The following is a 17078-nucleotide window of genomic DNA, read 5'->3' as shown; positions in this document are numbered from 1 at the left end:
GTGCCAGACGGAGGCGCTGCGCCAAGTCCTCCGAGACGAGAGACACTTCGGATCCCTGGTCGAGCAGGACTCGTACATCCTGAGGTCGTCCCAGACGGTCGGTGAGTGTGACGCGCGCGGTGGCGAGAAGAGTCGCCCTTTTATCTTGTGAAGTGCGTGTCGTGGAGAAAGTGCTCGCTTCGTGTGATGTTGGTGTTGTGTACGCGTCGTGCAACAGCGTGTGGTGCCGCGACTTGCACGTGAAGCACGTTTTGATGGATTGACACTTTGCCATCATGTGGTTCCCGAGACAGTTAAAACAAAGTCCGCTAACCTCGACGAATGACTTTCTTTCGCTCGCGGACTTGGACTTGAACTCGGGGCACTGCATAAGTGTGTTTGCCCTTGCAAGCGGCGCATTTGAACGCGTCGGGCCCGTTTTTAGCGAAGTGAGACTTCGCAGTCCGAGAGGTTTCCCCAGCACTCTTCGTGGCGATCTTGGGTTTGGCGGCGTTCAAGGTAAAAATCCTTTTACTAATAAAATCAGTGAGTGCCTCGTGAGTCGGCGGATCGGGAGAATCGCTTGTGGAAGACTCCCACTCGAGGCGCGTTCGCGAGTCGAACAATTCGATCACCAAGTGATTGAGGAGATCCATCCCATGGGAATTGATGGGTTTTCCGATGCTTTCTTGCGCGTTGACGGTGGCCGTGACGGCGTGATGGACGCGGCTTAGTTCTTCGGCGGACTCGGACTTCATTTTCCCGACGGCAGTGAAGGTAGAGAAATTTGATCGCATGAGCTCTTTTTTATTCTCAAAGTGTTTTGCCAAGATCGCCCACGCGCGGTCGTAATTCTCGCTTGTAACCGTTAATGATCGGATTAATTTTTCCGCAGATCCCTTCACGCAGGAGCGAAGGTAATGGAACCGCTCAATGTTTGAGACCGACGGATTCTCTCCGACGAGGGATAAAAAGAGATCCCGGAAGGAAGGCCAGTCTTCGTAGGCGCCCGAGAACGGCGGCAATTTTATACGCGGCAACGCAGTTTTGGGAGAAGACTCCGACTTCGGTTCGATTCTGTGTGCGACAACTGACTCGGCCCTTAGCCTGTCAGCGTAGTCGCTCAACGTGCTCCGCTGAGAAACGTACGTACATTCCGCAGTATCGATGAAATCATTTTTGGCGTACTCACTCTCCAAGTATCTGTCTTTAAGCGTCGCTCGTATCAGCTCGTGTTGAGCCTCGAATTTCGCCCAGAGGTTGTCGAGGATGATGAGGCGAGCCTGGATGGCACCGGCGGTGATGTTAGTGACTCCCATCTTGCGGAGGTTATCCACGGAGCGAGACATTCGTCCGTGGATGTCGGTTTGAGCCTCTAACAAGGACTTCAGATCGGCACTCATTTTGATTTATCTGCTTGTCTGTCTGTTCAGGAGATTTGCAGCACTGCACAGCATTGAAAACGTCACTCACGAAATTGCGGATGCGGATATTATCCGGCTCGAAGGACCAGAAATGTTCGCGAGTTAGCGCGGATTGCTGCGACAGCGCAAAGTTTTGAGAAAGCCACGAACAGAATATGTAATTTGCAATTAACAATTCCATATTTTTTCTTAAAAACAACTGTATGTTTTCTTTACACCAATTGATTCCTCTCATTATTTTGTACATAAAAGTATGAAGGTAAGATAATCGAAAAATGAATGGTTTACTAGATATTTTATGGTTTATGTAAAATTAAGGAATTATTTTAAGCCTTATAACTCAAAAAGTACTTAATAAAAAGGTACTTAATTATAGTGTTTTGGAAAGCTCTCGAGATAAGCTACAAGAATATGCAATGAAAAATAGAAGGTTCCATTTAAGATTTCAAACTTGCCCCCCCTCGCCGCCCAGGGGGGGGGGCTGATTTTAATGTCATTGTACGTCCCCCTCGAAATGACGAAATTTTGATTTTAACCATTTTTTCATAGTGTGCTTATTTTTCGAGTTATTTGGCTGCCTAAGTTAAAATGGGTCACCCTGTATATAAGTAGTGAGACTAGGAGAGTTCTAACCCAGGACCTCTCAGGAGGAGTGAGGCGCGAGGGGAACCGCGGTGCGGGGGGGAGTGACATCACGCGTGGGAAAGGATGAACCGCGGCGCGCGGTGGGTGACGTCACCCGCGGGGAAAGGGGATCCGCGGCGCGAGCGATGGACGAGGGGGTCCGCGAGGTGAAGGGGGATCCGCGGAGCGAGCGATTGGCGAGGGGGTCCGCACAGTGAAGGGGGATCCGCGGCGCGAGCGATGGACGAGGGGGTCCGCGCAGTGAAGGGGGATCCGCGGCGCGAGCGATGGGCGAGGGGGTCCGCGCGGTGAAGAGGGATCCGCGGCGCGACCGATGGACGGTGGTGTGAGAAGAACAGTGCTACGTATGGGAAAAGGACAGTGCAAAGTGTGAGGATCTGAAGAGGACAGTGCTACGAGTGCGACAAGGATGGCGTTAACGTGGCACAAGGACGACGTAATAGGTGGGAGAAGGACGACGCAAAGGTAAGTGAACAACGAGTATATTCTAAGCGAAAGAGAGAGAACGATAATATCGAGAATAACAACGCGTGCGAGAGAGAACGATAATACCGCGAGACTTACAATTAGCGCGCGCGAAAGAGAGAACGATAGTGCGAAGACTTACAACTAGCGCGTGCGAGAAAGAACGATAATGATTGAGATTAATGCATGAGAGATAACAATACTTATAACTAGCGCGAAAGAGACATAGGGATGGGAACGCATGGAGAGGCGCGTAAATAATTAGTTTTTTTTAAATTAAAATATATATAAAATTTATTTAAAAATGTGTGATTTTGTACATTTTGTGCGTGCGTGTGTGTGTGTGTATGTACTTAAAATTAAGATTATAATAATAAAATATAATAATAATAATAATATAAAAATAATAAAATATAAAATTAAAAATTAATAAAATATAAAATTAAAAATTAATAATATTGGGGGGGGGGGGAATGCCAAGCTAAAGGGCAGGCCGCTTCTGAAACAGAAAAAAGATACACACTTCATTAGTTAATAATAATTTATTTAATATAAAAAATTATAAAACAGGGACACATACCTTAAAATCCTCGAGTCAAGGCATCCTGCCATTCCTCTTCTTCCTCCCAATCCCACTCATCGGTCATTTCCCAATTTTCTTTTTCCTCCTCGGCCATTTCCCAATTTTCTCTTTCCTCCAGCTCCTCTTCCTCATCCTCCCCGAAGAGCCGCCGCAGGTCAAAAATATCTTCGACCTGGCGACTCTCCGGAGTGTCACCCCATGTAGGAGAAGTGGCTCCTCCTTGCCCGGCGTATCGTCCGCACCCACGGCGGAGGCTTATATTTATAAAGCCGGGTATCCGAACTTCATCCTGGGACTATATAAAAATATTTATTATTACACATTCTTTTTTTCACAAATTTTTAACAATTTATCATGAAAATGATACTTACATTCCATAGAAAAATTATATTTAATGTAACATTGCATAATACGTCTATTAATTTTGTTCGCCATTCATTGATATAAAATACAATATGATCCATGTTTTATAACTATATGTGCACACACTATATGCTCACACACTGGTTAGAACTTTATGAAGCGGCAACGATGTCCCGGCACGAGGTTTTATAGTAGAGATGCCGCATTATCACCATGCCAAAAACGCATCGTAAGACAAAAGTACATCCGGTCCCATGCAACTCAGCGCGGTATAATATAATATCAATATCATATCATGACTTTGTGAGAAGACAAACTTCTCGATACGAAACTTTAGAATAGAGACGTATCATCATCGCTTTACCAAAAACGCATCGTAAGACAAAAGTATGCATCTTTCCCATGCAAATTAGCATGATATAATGTAATGCGTCAACTGATCAAACGGAAATGAACGATCATCGAACACCCGTAACGGTAATTGAACGGTCAGCAAACGGAAACGAACGGTAATTGAACGCTCTTCGAACGCTTTTCGAACGGTCATCGAACGGAAATGAACGATCGTTGAACGGTAATTGAACGCTCTTCGAACGCTCGTCGAACAGTAATTGAACGGTCATCGAACGGAAATGAACGGTAATTGAACAGTCATCGAACGGAAACGAACGGTTGTCAAACGCCGTCGAACGGAAATGAACGGTAATTGAACAGCCACCGAACGGAAACGAACACCCGTTGAATGGAAATCAAACTTAAAATTATATTCATTTATCAAACAAATATTTAAATGTATTACAATGTAGTATCGAAATACAATATATGTGGCAGCTGTGTCACATATGAAAACATGATACATACATAGATAGCGATGAGGAAAGAAAGGAGAGAATAAGAAAGACGATAAAAATATATCGCAACATCAATTTATTATAAGTATGGATTTGAAGAATCATCATCATGATGTTTCAACCACCAATTATAAATCTTAAATACATTTTGTAGAGCGCAATTTTTTACATGATTTTCACAACGCATAGTATTCTTAACATCTAACTTATTTAAAGAAGCTACATCCTCATAGTCTGCATCCAAAGTTTCGATAATGACATCGTTTCTTGCATCATCGTCCAGTATGTCGGTCAGCCATTGCCGTTTTTCATGGCCTTTAACGTACACGAGAGGTGACGCATCATCCTCCTCCGGTGCACCTATCACCGCCGTCATGATTAAACGTTTCGAATTCCAATATGAAACGTGTCCATCATTCCACGATAATCCATGGTGGTTTTTAATCAACCATAAAACCTGACATCTTTCAGATTTTGTGAGCATGTACCATGGTACCGGACATGTAAAAATGTAATGAGAAAGTATGGATCCTTTTCTCAAAACCACAGCTTCCATCACGACAAAATTTTTCCCAACGATAAATCCTTGCAGATCCACAAATTGGCGCAGCCATGATGATAAGATCCGATCGCAGACTGATGTTGATCGTCAAACATCTCAATCTTTTATATTTTTCTTCATGTGCAATGGAGGGGATATTTGCTGACCTATGTAATTTTGCGGACTACATTAGTCAATGGATTATATTCGACAACCCGATCATGCAAGATGAGACAATAGGCGGTAGTATTCGCCGGTATATTTTCCCTGCACTCAAACTCTATTCTCACGTCCACGGTAGCAGTTTTGACAGACTTGTTTTGTCGCGAGCAATCAATGACTGCTAGAGGACCGCAATGTAGAAATTTTGGAATGGTTAATAGCGCGGCGCTATTATCGCATCCGTAATAAGATTTGCGAAAACGAGAGTACATGTCGAATAGGACGGCGAATCTATTTTTTTCAAAATCTAAATTTAAATCATCGTAGGGATAAAATTCCGAGTTTAAATAGAGTTTAACGTTGGTCAATTTGCAGTTATCGAACAATGTAACATCTTGTGACACCGAATTCTTTTTATCAGTTTGCAGTGCAAAGATCACGTATCGCGGTTTCTCTAGCTGGGAGGCGGCTTTCACAGTCCACGAATGTTTGGTCGTGCTATGTAACAGAGGAAATTCGTATAGATCCCAAGATCGGAAACTCATGTTCAAATATCGTCCGCTTTCCAACATTCGCAACATTGATAATTTATTAATCTCGTTCAATATTACATGAGATATACGCCACTGTATCTTGAGTAATTCAATCTCAGCTTCCGACGACGGATGTCCGAATAGACAATTATTATCGTTGCGCGAACGTATCAAAATCAATTCGTGACGAGCGTTAATCACAACGCGTTTATAATCTTCGCAAAATCCCTGCAACATGTTGAGCGTCACGCAAAAGTTGAAATAATTTTTGTCACCGTTGTACGTCAAATCCCACGCAGCGTTCTTCAAGTTTATACTTTTCTGGTGCGTTAGAGAGACATAATTTTTGAGCGTCGATGTTATTCCAACATTTCTGTTGCGATCAATCTCTACTCCGTCGAGTTCGTATCGAAGCTCATCAAACATGAATGCGACGCAATTGTTTCCCAATACAATCTTCATTTCATCATTCGCTTTACGCACATTAAATCTTCCCTCGATGTAAAGAAAGCTTTCGCACGGTAACGTGTATAAATCCTGATGTTGTATAGGTATTCGTATCTCGTCGCTGTATCCAAGCGTCGTATTGGCGTACGGATTGTACGTATGAGTCTCAATCTTGACGATGCGATCATCAAAGACTGGCTCACCTCCGATATTCAAAACATCAATCATTCTTTTCGTACGATGAATCCCAATGATTTCAAAAATTCACGATTCAACGCGCTCAGCTTCTTTTTAACGGCAATCTCATTATTGTCACCCGATACCGCTCGCCTTACTGCAATAGTATTGTCCCGCGTAAAAGTATTGTCTCTCGCGTGCTCCGTTTCGTTCAGTACAAGCATACTATGTTTGTCGCCGCCGTATATGCAATCTTATGGTAATTTCCTCTCCTCGAAAATCGAGCAATCGACCTCTTTGATCCACGTATCGTATACGTATCGTTAAATCCGTAATGCTCCGTACAACGATCGGCAGATAAATGATCTGTGTCGGCGTTTCCGATATCTTATATCCTGGCGGTATGCTCGGTGAAAATTCGTGTATCGTGTGTACGCGCATGCCGTTACTGTACGCACCAGTAGTCACGTTGCATTCTATAATAATATTTACGTTTATAATATTAACAGGTTCGTCCGATTCATACCACTTGCGAGGTTGCAATATACGATTCGACGAGAATCCAAGCAAGGATCCTACATTGTCGGGTTTAGTAAAGTTTATTCTGTAGCTTCTCCGTTTCTTCTGTAGCTTCTTCTGCTCTTTCACCGAGAGTCGAATCCCTCGCGGTAATGCGTTCTCGCGCTCTTGCAGCTAGTATGCGATCAGCGATGTGGCTCGACGTTGGTCGAGGTCGTTGCTTCGCGCGCAATGTCGACACGCTGCGTCCAATGGATTGATACCTCAATCGCCTCTAGCCAATCGTTTCTCTAATCGAGTTCCCGGTTCGCAAAACTGATAACCGGGAATATGTAATTCGATGGGAAGCGCATTTATCGCACGATTTAAGAGACCGCTGCCTCTTACGATTCTCGCTGACATTCGTAGCAATCTTTTATCAACGGTGGTGGACCGTCACTGTGTGTTCGTTGCCACGGCTGGTTGTAATGTCGCATGCACGAACGATATTGTCGAACCTCCGAATCAGCCTTTATATATTCTGGAAGCTTGTCCCACAATCGTTCCACGTAATCACCGAAATTTTGCAGTAAAAGAATCTTTGGGATATACTGCAGTTGTTCGGTGGTAAGCCGGAGAATGTCTCTCTCATCCGACAGAAGGAGAAACATTTTTGATACTGAGCGGTTTCGAGTCGAGACACTTCTATAAATAGGTCTCCCCCTCGCGATCATTCGCAAAATTGATTCGAAAGAGAAAACATGCGGTTTGTGCGACAAGCGCGGGTAATCAAGTATCAAATTTCGACGATACACTAATATCGGAGAAAAAAGTACGCAAGCATGGAAACATGCTGCCGACTGCTATACGCGATATCATTTGCGGCCCTTCAAACTGTGGTAAGACAAACGTGTTGATTAGTTTGATAGAAAGTCCGCACGGTGTACGTTTCGAGAACGTGTACGTATACTCGAAATCGCTTCAACCAAAGCTGCCAGATCTCCGCCGCAAGCAACATGCAATACGGCGTGGAGCGGGTAATGAGGATGTATGCGTAAGCGTACGTGGAGCTCGGCGCTTCGACTAGCTTCGGATAATAGAAGAGGACAGAATACAGTCTTCTGTCTCCTTCCTACCGAAAGACGAGCAACACACGACGCATCACGCTCCTCGATATCTCGATATGCGCTCAATGTTTCTTTTACAGCATTTTTATTGTATAATGTGTTTAGAATATGTATCTGTATATATATATGTATACACATACATATTATAAACATATTATAAAGAATAATATTTAAATAATTATATTTGTATTATATATATATATAATATTTAATATATTTATAATATATATATATATGTATATATATATATATATATATATATAAATATATTTATAATGTATATAGATATATATATATATATATATGTATATATACAGGGTGGGGAAAAAGTATGGAAGCAAACAATTATTTCCGAAACTATTCTTCGACAAAATGTCTTAGACATAATTTTTATGGTATGAAAACATGTATTATGTGGCATAGACGGCATGACCTTGAAATGACCCTTACGAGCTGCATACAAATAACGTAAAAAATTTCAAATGGAACTCGTCAGTTTTTGTTACAGATTCTTGTAGCTGATGTCGAAACGTTTACAAAACATTGCATATGAGCCCCATTCCCTTAAAAACACTCCCAGTTACGAAACAATTGTGATAATTCGTATCGACGAAATTGAAAATAGACAGCGTACGTGTGATTACATGAATGTGTGTAACGCGAACGTCATTATGAGAGATCAGTACAACAGTAGCGATTACTGCAACAAATGGAGAATAACCCGCTTCGATCATTTCTGCCGATACGAAAGACACGCGAAGTTCGTAGAATTAGTTAAGGCGTACATCGAACCGCACTCAAGGAAAGAAATTGCGTGATTCATCCAACCAGTTAAGGTAAGATAAGTGCGATTCATCCAACCAGTTAAGGTAAGATAAGTGCGATTCATCCAACCAGTTAAGACAAGATAAGTGCGATTCATCCAACCAGTTAAGACAAGATAAGTGCGATTCATCCAACCAGTTAAGGCAAGATAAGTACGATTCATCCAACCAGTTAAGACAAGATAAGTGCGATTCATCCAACCAGTTACGTCATGATGCGAAATCAGTAAGCAATGTCAATGTGCATACAAATTGTTTGTATCACAATTGTTTCGTAACTGGGAGTGTTTTTAAGGGAATGGGGCTCATATGCAGTGTTTTGTAAACATTTCGACATCAGCTACAAGAATCTGTAACAAAAACTGACGAGTTCCATTTGAAATTTTTTACGTTATTTGTATGCAGCTCGTAAGGGTCATTTCAAGGTCATGCCGTCTATGCCACATAATACATGTTTTCATACCATAAAAATTATGTCTAAGACATTTTGTCGAAAAATGAATAGTTGCGGAAATAATTGTTTGCTTCCATACTTTTTTCCCACCCTGTATATATGTATATATATATATATATATATATATACAGGGTCTACCAAAAGTGTGGAAACCCCTAAATATCTCGGAAAATATACGTTTTACAGAAAAGTGTTTCCAACAAAAGTTGTAGGGTTTAAGAAGATCTATATACTGATTCTATCAGTTTGACCTTGGATGGCGTCGTCAAGGTCAGGTCAAGGTCACATTGACTTTTTTAAATGACACCCCCTACATTTGATTACATATTCTTATAGCTTAATTCAAGAGCTTTCCAAAACACTATAATAATGTTCATTTTTATTAAGTACTTTGCGAGTTATGAGGGTTGAATGATAGAGTAGCGCCGGTATTAACATTATCCAAGGTGTACTACATGGAGGTTACTCGCTCGGATTTGCATCTGTTGTGTGTGTGATCCAGCTAACTAAGGCAAGATCGGTCGTGGATCCAGTCAGCAAAAGCAAAGACCCAACCAAATTACAATCGAGCATTTAAAGACCTGGAAAGCAATCGACATAGTAAACAGTAAATAAATTTGTGGATGCTCATTTATCATAATAATTGTTCGAAATGTGTGCGTGTGCGTGCGTGCGGTGCGTGTATACAGAGATCAGGTTAGGTTGCACCAAACGATTGCAAATGTGTTTCAATGTGTTAAAGTAAATGCTGAAAGTGGCTGCCATTTACTTCCTGACAATATGCTAATCTTTGGTAGAATGTAGAAATGACTTTACGATTCGTTTCAAAAGGTATCAAAGCCATTTCATCCCTTATTCGCTGTATCAATTCGTGAATGGTTTTAGGTTTTGTTCTGTAAACCTTACTCTTCAGATATCCCCATAGATAATAATCAAGAGGAGTTAGATCTGGTGACCGAGGTGGCCAATCCTCTCCTCCCTCATTTCCGTTCCTTCTTCCTATCCACCGTAGCGGAAAAGTCTCATTTAAAATACGACGTGGTCCTGCACCAAAATGAGCAGGAGCTCCATCATGCTGAAACCATATTTCTTGGAAATTATTTGGAAAAGTATTCTGTATGGCTGGAATTATTTGATCAACAAGTAATCTCTCATACCTTTGAGCGTTCAAATATTCTTCAAAAAAAAACGGCCCTATTAAATAGCCATCTATTATTCCGCACCATACATTTATTTTTTGTGGATGTTGTGTGTGAGTTTCCCGCACCCAATTCGGATTCTCATCTGACCAGAAACGAAAATTTTGATTATTAACTTCTCCCGTTAAGGTAAAAGTTGCCTCGTCTGTGAAAACAATTTGATAAGGGAAGATGGGCCGGACATCTATTAGTGCCATCATTCTTTCACAGAAATGTATACGACGCTCCTCATCTCCGTTTTGCAATTCTTGAACGTATTGCAATTTATATGGATGGAACTTGTTCTTCTTTAAAATTCTCCAAACCATGTGCTCCAGACATGGGAGCAATATCGTGAGTTTGAGCGACTCTCTGAACACTAGAATTGGGATCTTCAATAAATGTCTGCAGAACATCAAGTTGTTTTTCTTCGTTGGTTGCAGACAATGGTCTTCCTGACTTAGAGCGATTTCTTACGCTACCAGTTTGTCTAAAACGTTCTATTGTTTTTAACACAGTGGACTTATTAATTCGACGGTTCGGATACGTGTCATTAAATAATCGAACGACATCAGAGAACGATCTTTCGTTATCACCCCATCCACGCATCATGAGGATAGTGATTCTTTCACGTTCCGACAAGTCGCCAGCCATTTTTAAAACGTTTAATTTTAATTAATCGTACGTTGTATTTGGACGATAACAATTAATTTCTGCTTGCTCAAAGCTGAAGTTAGAAGGTGCTCGTTCTTTGATAGCTTTATACATTCTTAGTTGAATTTTAAATGCGAGTTAGACTGCATGTAGTGCGTCACATAGCGGTAAATGAAGGAACTAACGAGACGTTTCATACACGTTTTATGGAGCAATTTTTTGGCAATTTGACTTCAGCGAAATATGAGGATATGTTGAGGAATCGATCTTGCCTTAGTTAGCTGGATCACACACACAACAGATGCAAATCCGAGCGAGTAACCTCCATGTAGTACACCTTGGATAATGTTAATACCGGCGCTACTCTATCATTCAACCCTCATAACTCGCAAAGTACTTAATAAAAATGAACATTATTATAGTGTTTTGGAAAGCTCTTGAATTAAGCTATAAGAATATGCAATCAAATGTAGGGGGTGTCATTTAAAAAAGTCAATGTGACCTTGACCTGACCTTGACGACGCCATCCAAGGTCAAACTGATAGAATCAGTATATAGATCTTCTTAAACCCTACAACTTTTGTTGGAAACACTTTTCTGTAAAACGTATATTTTCCGAGATATTTAGGGGTTTCCACACTTTTGGTAGACCCTGTATATATTTATTGTGACGTGACGCTTTTTGAGCTCCGTCACAGTGACCCTGCCGAGGGGAAGTCGCGTGCGCGGGGTCGTCCCTCGCACCTGAGAGGGGACCGAAATTTATTATAATCCGACTATTCAGGTTTTTTAGCGTAACTTATAAGATTCGTGTAGCGAGTGCGGCGGCCGGTGCTAGCGTAAGATACCATGTAATGAAGGAAGATATCGAAGAAACCGCCAGGAAGAGACGGAGAATGGACCCGAGATACCGTGGAGGAAAAAGAAGAAAAAAAAGGTCATGTATTGAGATCCCGCGTCACCGCTAGTCAAATATCGGAACATTATTAATTCTGCCAAAAATTTCAGAATGATACCGGTAGGAAATCGGAAGATCGATCATCCCGGGCTGCAGACTGGAAAGGATGATACACTCCAAACAAGACGGACAAGGACACGGCCTGGCCAGCCTGCCGAGTCCGAGCTGTGGAGTTAGTACCGATACGCTACCGCCAGCATCAAGCCAGAACTCCTGTGTAAGGGCAACGCCGTTCTACAACGGGGACTTCGAAGGGGGCGGAGAAACAATCCCCGTTTCCGAGAAATTCAGAAAGATGCGCGGAAATCGGCGCGGGAATCGAGGGCCTCGCGGACACAGTCAAAATTTGACACTGTTCGGTGAGCTTGTGACCAGTGCACATCTACCTGCGAACCCGGAGGAGACGACCCTGAAGGGAGTCGACACCAACAGATATTGTAAGCCGTCGCACTAGTAGATTAGTAATTTGCGTCCAGGATCAGCTGGCGTCGACCCTTTGAGAAAGATCGTCGCAGGGCGGCGATTTTATCGTAACCATTATCGCGTAAAGTAAAATACTTGTACCGTTAATTACCGGACGCCAACTGTCCCCGGGTGCCGCGAATTTGTCCCTCTCAGGGGGGGTCCGTGCCGACAGTTCCGTCTCGTAACGTAATTTCCATACCGTTTAATGTTGTACCGTTCCGTTTTATCGTTTTATTACCGTTGCGTCCGGGCTGAACTGCAAGTACCGGAAAAGCGGTATTTACGCGGATAATTTCTTTGCGAGCTCGAGCTACCGTAATTAAAAGAAAACGGCTCTGAAAGAATATTGTATAAAGCGAAATCTCCGTCGAAATACGTATATCCGTTATCGTTCCGTTTCAAGTGTGTTAGAGTCAAGTTGTTGTTGTTAAGGCACGACACCACTGTAACTGCCCATTTTTGACTGCTTTCTTTGATATTTTTTTTTTGAGAAAGGAATAAAATATATGGTCAAAAGAACTTTTAGGCTTTATTAGACATATATTGAAGTACTTAAAAAATTTTTTTATTTGTTAAAAAAATACAAAATGGCGGCGCACGAGTCGCGACATCACTACTGGTTTTCAGCCAACTCTCTCCGCGGCACGCAGTAGAACTGTCGTAAATTTGATCTTGGAACAAAAAGTGAAATATTTTCGTTAATTATATTAGTTTTAACACTCAAGTACGAAGGGAAATATAAAAAGATTAAAAAAAAAAGAATAAGGACGAGTTTGAATAAAAAGTTCGATTTTTCGACCATAATTTTCGTATAAAATGTGATATATTTTTTACAATTTTCAATTAATCGAAAAAAGCGCTCGTACTTGACTGTTAAATCGATCTAAGAAGCTACAGTTAAAATTTCAAGTCGATCAGATGAAAATTGTTTGAGTTCTGCTGCGTGCCGATTTCAAAAACATGGTTTTGAGAAAAACGCGTTTAAAGTTTTCGGTACCAATAAATTGTTTATAACTTAAGAAATTCTTTATGTACCTTTAATCAGCGATTCCAGCTCCGTACAGTTGCCTTTCCACGTTGAGATCAGCCTCGTTTTCTTCTCTCTGAGCTGCCAAATTAGCTCTTCGAACATCTTTTGCCTGATCCGACATCGATCGCTCTGCCTTGGCGATTCGGATTGCGTCACTTTCCATGCAGAAATTATAGCAGTTGAGCCCGATTTTCACGCCTATTACTTCCAAAACTTTGGCAAGAGACATAAGGCCATCGTTAAATGTCAATGTGGCTACATCAATTCCAACGTCGAGCAATAATTTTCCACCAGAAGAATTTTTCGGAGCGATCGTCCACACGACTTTATTGAAGCACTCGTTCGTATTTTGCGTATATCCGCCTAAGCAGCGCTGAAGAAGTTCGTCTCTGCTTAAATCATCATAAATAAGCTTGATTGCCTCGTATACTTCATTACACATAGCCGGATTATGATTGTATTTTGCTAAATCATTAGCAGTTTTAGCACGTTGCCAAGAGCACCATGACTCTGAGCCGGCTGGGCAGTCGCGTAATGTTTCTTAACCTTTACTTGGTCTACACAGTTTACCCATCGTAGACATTGTTCCAAAATATACAGAAAATACACACAAGAACTCGTAAACAAACAATAAGTAGAGAGAAATTGCCGCGCACCGAAAACACGTGAAAACAAACGGCGTCTAGTCAACGGTTTTATAGACGCTACAGCTGATGAAATTTTTTTTTTCGTAATGCAATGCCACTTATTGGTAAAAAATAAAACTTATTTCAGTCGGTCAACTTTTTTCCCAAAAATAATAAACTCACAAGAGTCGAGAACTGCGTCTATCTGCGTCGCATCGCCGAAAGCGCTTTTTAGCGCTCGGAGACGTTCTCCAAAAATAGCTCAAAAACCATTAAAAAAAATTTTTTTTCAGCTATAAACGAATATGCATCGCTTTTGAAGGTTTAAACAATTTTTTAAAAGTGTTTCCAAAAAATCGATTTTTTGAAAATTTTACAGTGGTGTCCTCCCTTAAAGATAAAAGGTCGCGAGACGACCGTTAAATAGAGTGACTCATATTAACATTATTCTCCTTGAGATTACCACACCGAGATTAATCACCGGTGAAAGTTACCGAAAATATCATTATCTCTTATTGTCGATTATTGTGAGAAAAGTTTAGATTCGATTTATATCGAAAGGTTTTAGGATACGATTACCGTTAAAATCTATCGCAATTATCCTTCGTTAGTCTACTTTATCTGTAATTAATCACGACCGGATACCGTTATTTTAAGCTACCGTCCAAAATCCAGGTAAAAGTTCATTCGATTTATATCGAAATTGTACTCGAGGTTCGCGCATCCAGGCGTGTTCCGAAATCGTACGCGCCCCTGTACTCTGATCGTAATTCGGCTCTCACCGTGGATTACCGCTGATTACCGCTAAATATTGAGTCGAATATCATTTCCGTTATACCGAACGCGTTCGGAAATCGAGCTTATTATTGTATCTTGCGTGTTAAAGATTATTGCGCTGTTAATTACTATTTGAGTTTCCGTAATACGCTCTGTGAGATATTATATTCACCTGCGTATCGTTTAAATCACTTTTACCGTTGCATTGTAATCGCCGTTATAAAGTTATTTTTATTTATATTAATTATTATTATTTCCGTTGTGACGAAACGTGACCTTCGCGTTATCGGTTAGGGATCTTAATCTCTTTGTCTTTCGAGCTCGTATGTTCGATTTCTTATATTATACATTTTATCTTTTTTGTCGTTATCCACCGGATTGTGTCTATTATATTAGTCTTATCTATGTTACATATTTATACTGTATTCTAACTGTTAAATATATTTACGTAATTTTAAGTAAAATAACTACAGGTCGATTATTTCTCGCTCCTGAATACTCTCTAGCGTTCTCTCTTTATACATTCCAATTCACAAAGAACTCTGCCCCTCTGCCATACACTGGGCTTAATCGTCGGACATTACCGTACCGATATCGTGGCGCGGAAATACTGCGCCTGACGCCCAATTCCGCTCTCCTTTTCGGAGATTTATAAGTTACCGCATTTTTAGAGGTACCGTCTTAACAACCGATACCGCCTGATACCGTAATCGCCAAACTTGCACGCTACCTCCTCGAAATTGGTTCTCGAGGTGGGCAACGGCGTCGCAATATATATAAGTATATATATATATATATATATATATATATAATATATATTATTAACAAATATATATTTCTTGTTTTTTTATTTATTTTGATCATAAATATATATATTTTATATAATAAAATTTAAGTGATTGTAGTCTTAATCTAAATGTTTTTTTTTCATTTTAAGTTTTTGAATATATATATAGAATATATGTATGTACAATTAATATATAAATATATTAAAAATTATATATGTAAGTATTAATATGTAAATATATTATAAATTATATATGAGTATTATGAGTATACATCTTTTCATTCTTTTCTACTATCAGTTATATGTGACATATAAAATGGTTAATTAATATTCACATCATGTCATATATATTATTTTTTATATATATTTGCATTATATATTTTATATTATATTTTTCACAATTTCTTTATGTACATATTCAAGTTTTATTGAATTTAATTTATATTACATATTATAATGTGTTAGAAAGAGAACGAAAACCAAAGGAGAGAGTGAGAAGGAAGTGCAGATGGCAGTACTGGTATACTCGCTGACTTCACGCATGCGCATTTCATTTTATGCTACAAAAAATCAGGAGAGTTGCGCTACTGTATATACTGTGGTAGCAGTTTTGACAGACTCGTTTTGTCGCGAGCAATCAATGACCGCGAGAGGACCACAATGTAAAAAATTTGGAATGGTTAATAGCGCGGTGCTATTATCGCATCCGTAATAAGATTTCCGAAAACGAGAGTACAAGTCGAATAGGATGGCGAATCTATTTTTTTCAAAATCTAAATTTAAATCATCGTAGGGATAACATTCCGAGTTTAAATAGAGTTTAACGTTGGTCAATTTGCAGTCATCGAACAATGTAACATCTTGTGACACTGAATTCTTTTTACCAGTTTGCAGTGCAAAGATCACATATCGCGGTTTCTCTAGCTGGGAGGCGGCTTTCACGGTCCACGAATGTTTGGTCGTGCTATGTAGCAGAGGAAATTCGTACAAATCCCAAGATCGGAAACTCATGTTCAAGTATCGTCCGCTTTCCAACATTCGCAACATTGATAATTTATTAATCTCGTTCAATATTACATGAGGCATACACCATTGTATCTTGAGTAATTCAATCTCAGCTTCCGACGACGGATGTCCGAACAGACAATTATTATCGTTGCGCGAATGTATCAAAATCAATTCGTGACGAGCGTTAATCACAACGCGTTTATAATCTTCGCAAAATCCCAGCAACATGCTGAGCGGCACGCAAAAGTTGAAATAATTTTTGTCACGTTCTACGTCAAATCCCACGCAGCGTTCTTCAAGTTTATACTTTTCTGGTGAGTTAGAGAGACATAATTTTTGAGCGTCGATGTTGTTCCAACATTTCTGTTGCCATCAATCTCCGTCGAGTTCGTATCGAAGCTCATCAAACATGATGAATGTGACGCAATTGTTTCCCAATACAACCTTCATTTCATCATTCACTTTACGCACATTAAACCTTCCCTTGATGTAAAGAAAGCTTTCACACGGTAACATGTACAA

General features: G+C 40.5%; 1 protein-coding gene across 1 annotated transcript; it reads right to left on the bottom strand.

Moving 5' to 3' along the window:
• Positions 1 to 308: 308 nt before the first annotated feature.
• On the bottom strand, positions 309 to 1382 carry LOC112637516. Its single transcript, XM_025407398.1, has one exon. The coding sequence runs from the start codon at positions 1380 to 1382 to the stop codon at positions 309 to 311; it is 1074 nt and encodes a 357-aa protein (XP_025263183.1).
• Positions 1383 to 17078: the final 15696 nt, after the last annotated feature.

Source organism: Camponotus floridanus, unplaced genomic scaffold (assembly GCF_003227725.1).
Source record: "Camponotus floridanus strain SB8 unplaced genomic scaffold, Cflo_v7.5 scaffold172, whole genome shotgun sequence".
NCBI lineage: Eukaryota > Metazoa > Arthropoda > Insecta > Hymenoptera > Formicidae > Camponotus > Camponotus floridanus.
The sequence above is the reverse complement of the archived record's forward strand: the minus strand, read 5'-3'. Positions and strand labels throughout refer to the sequence as shown.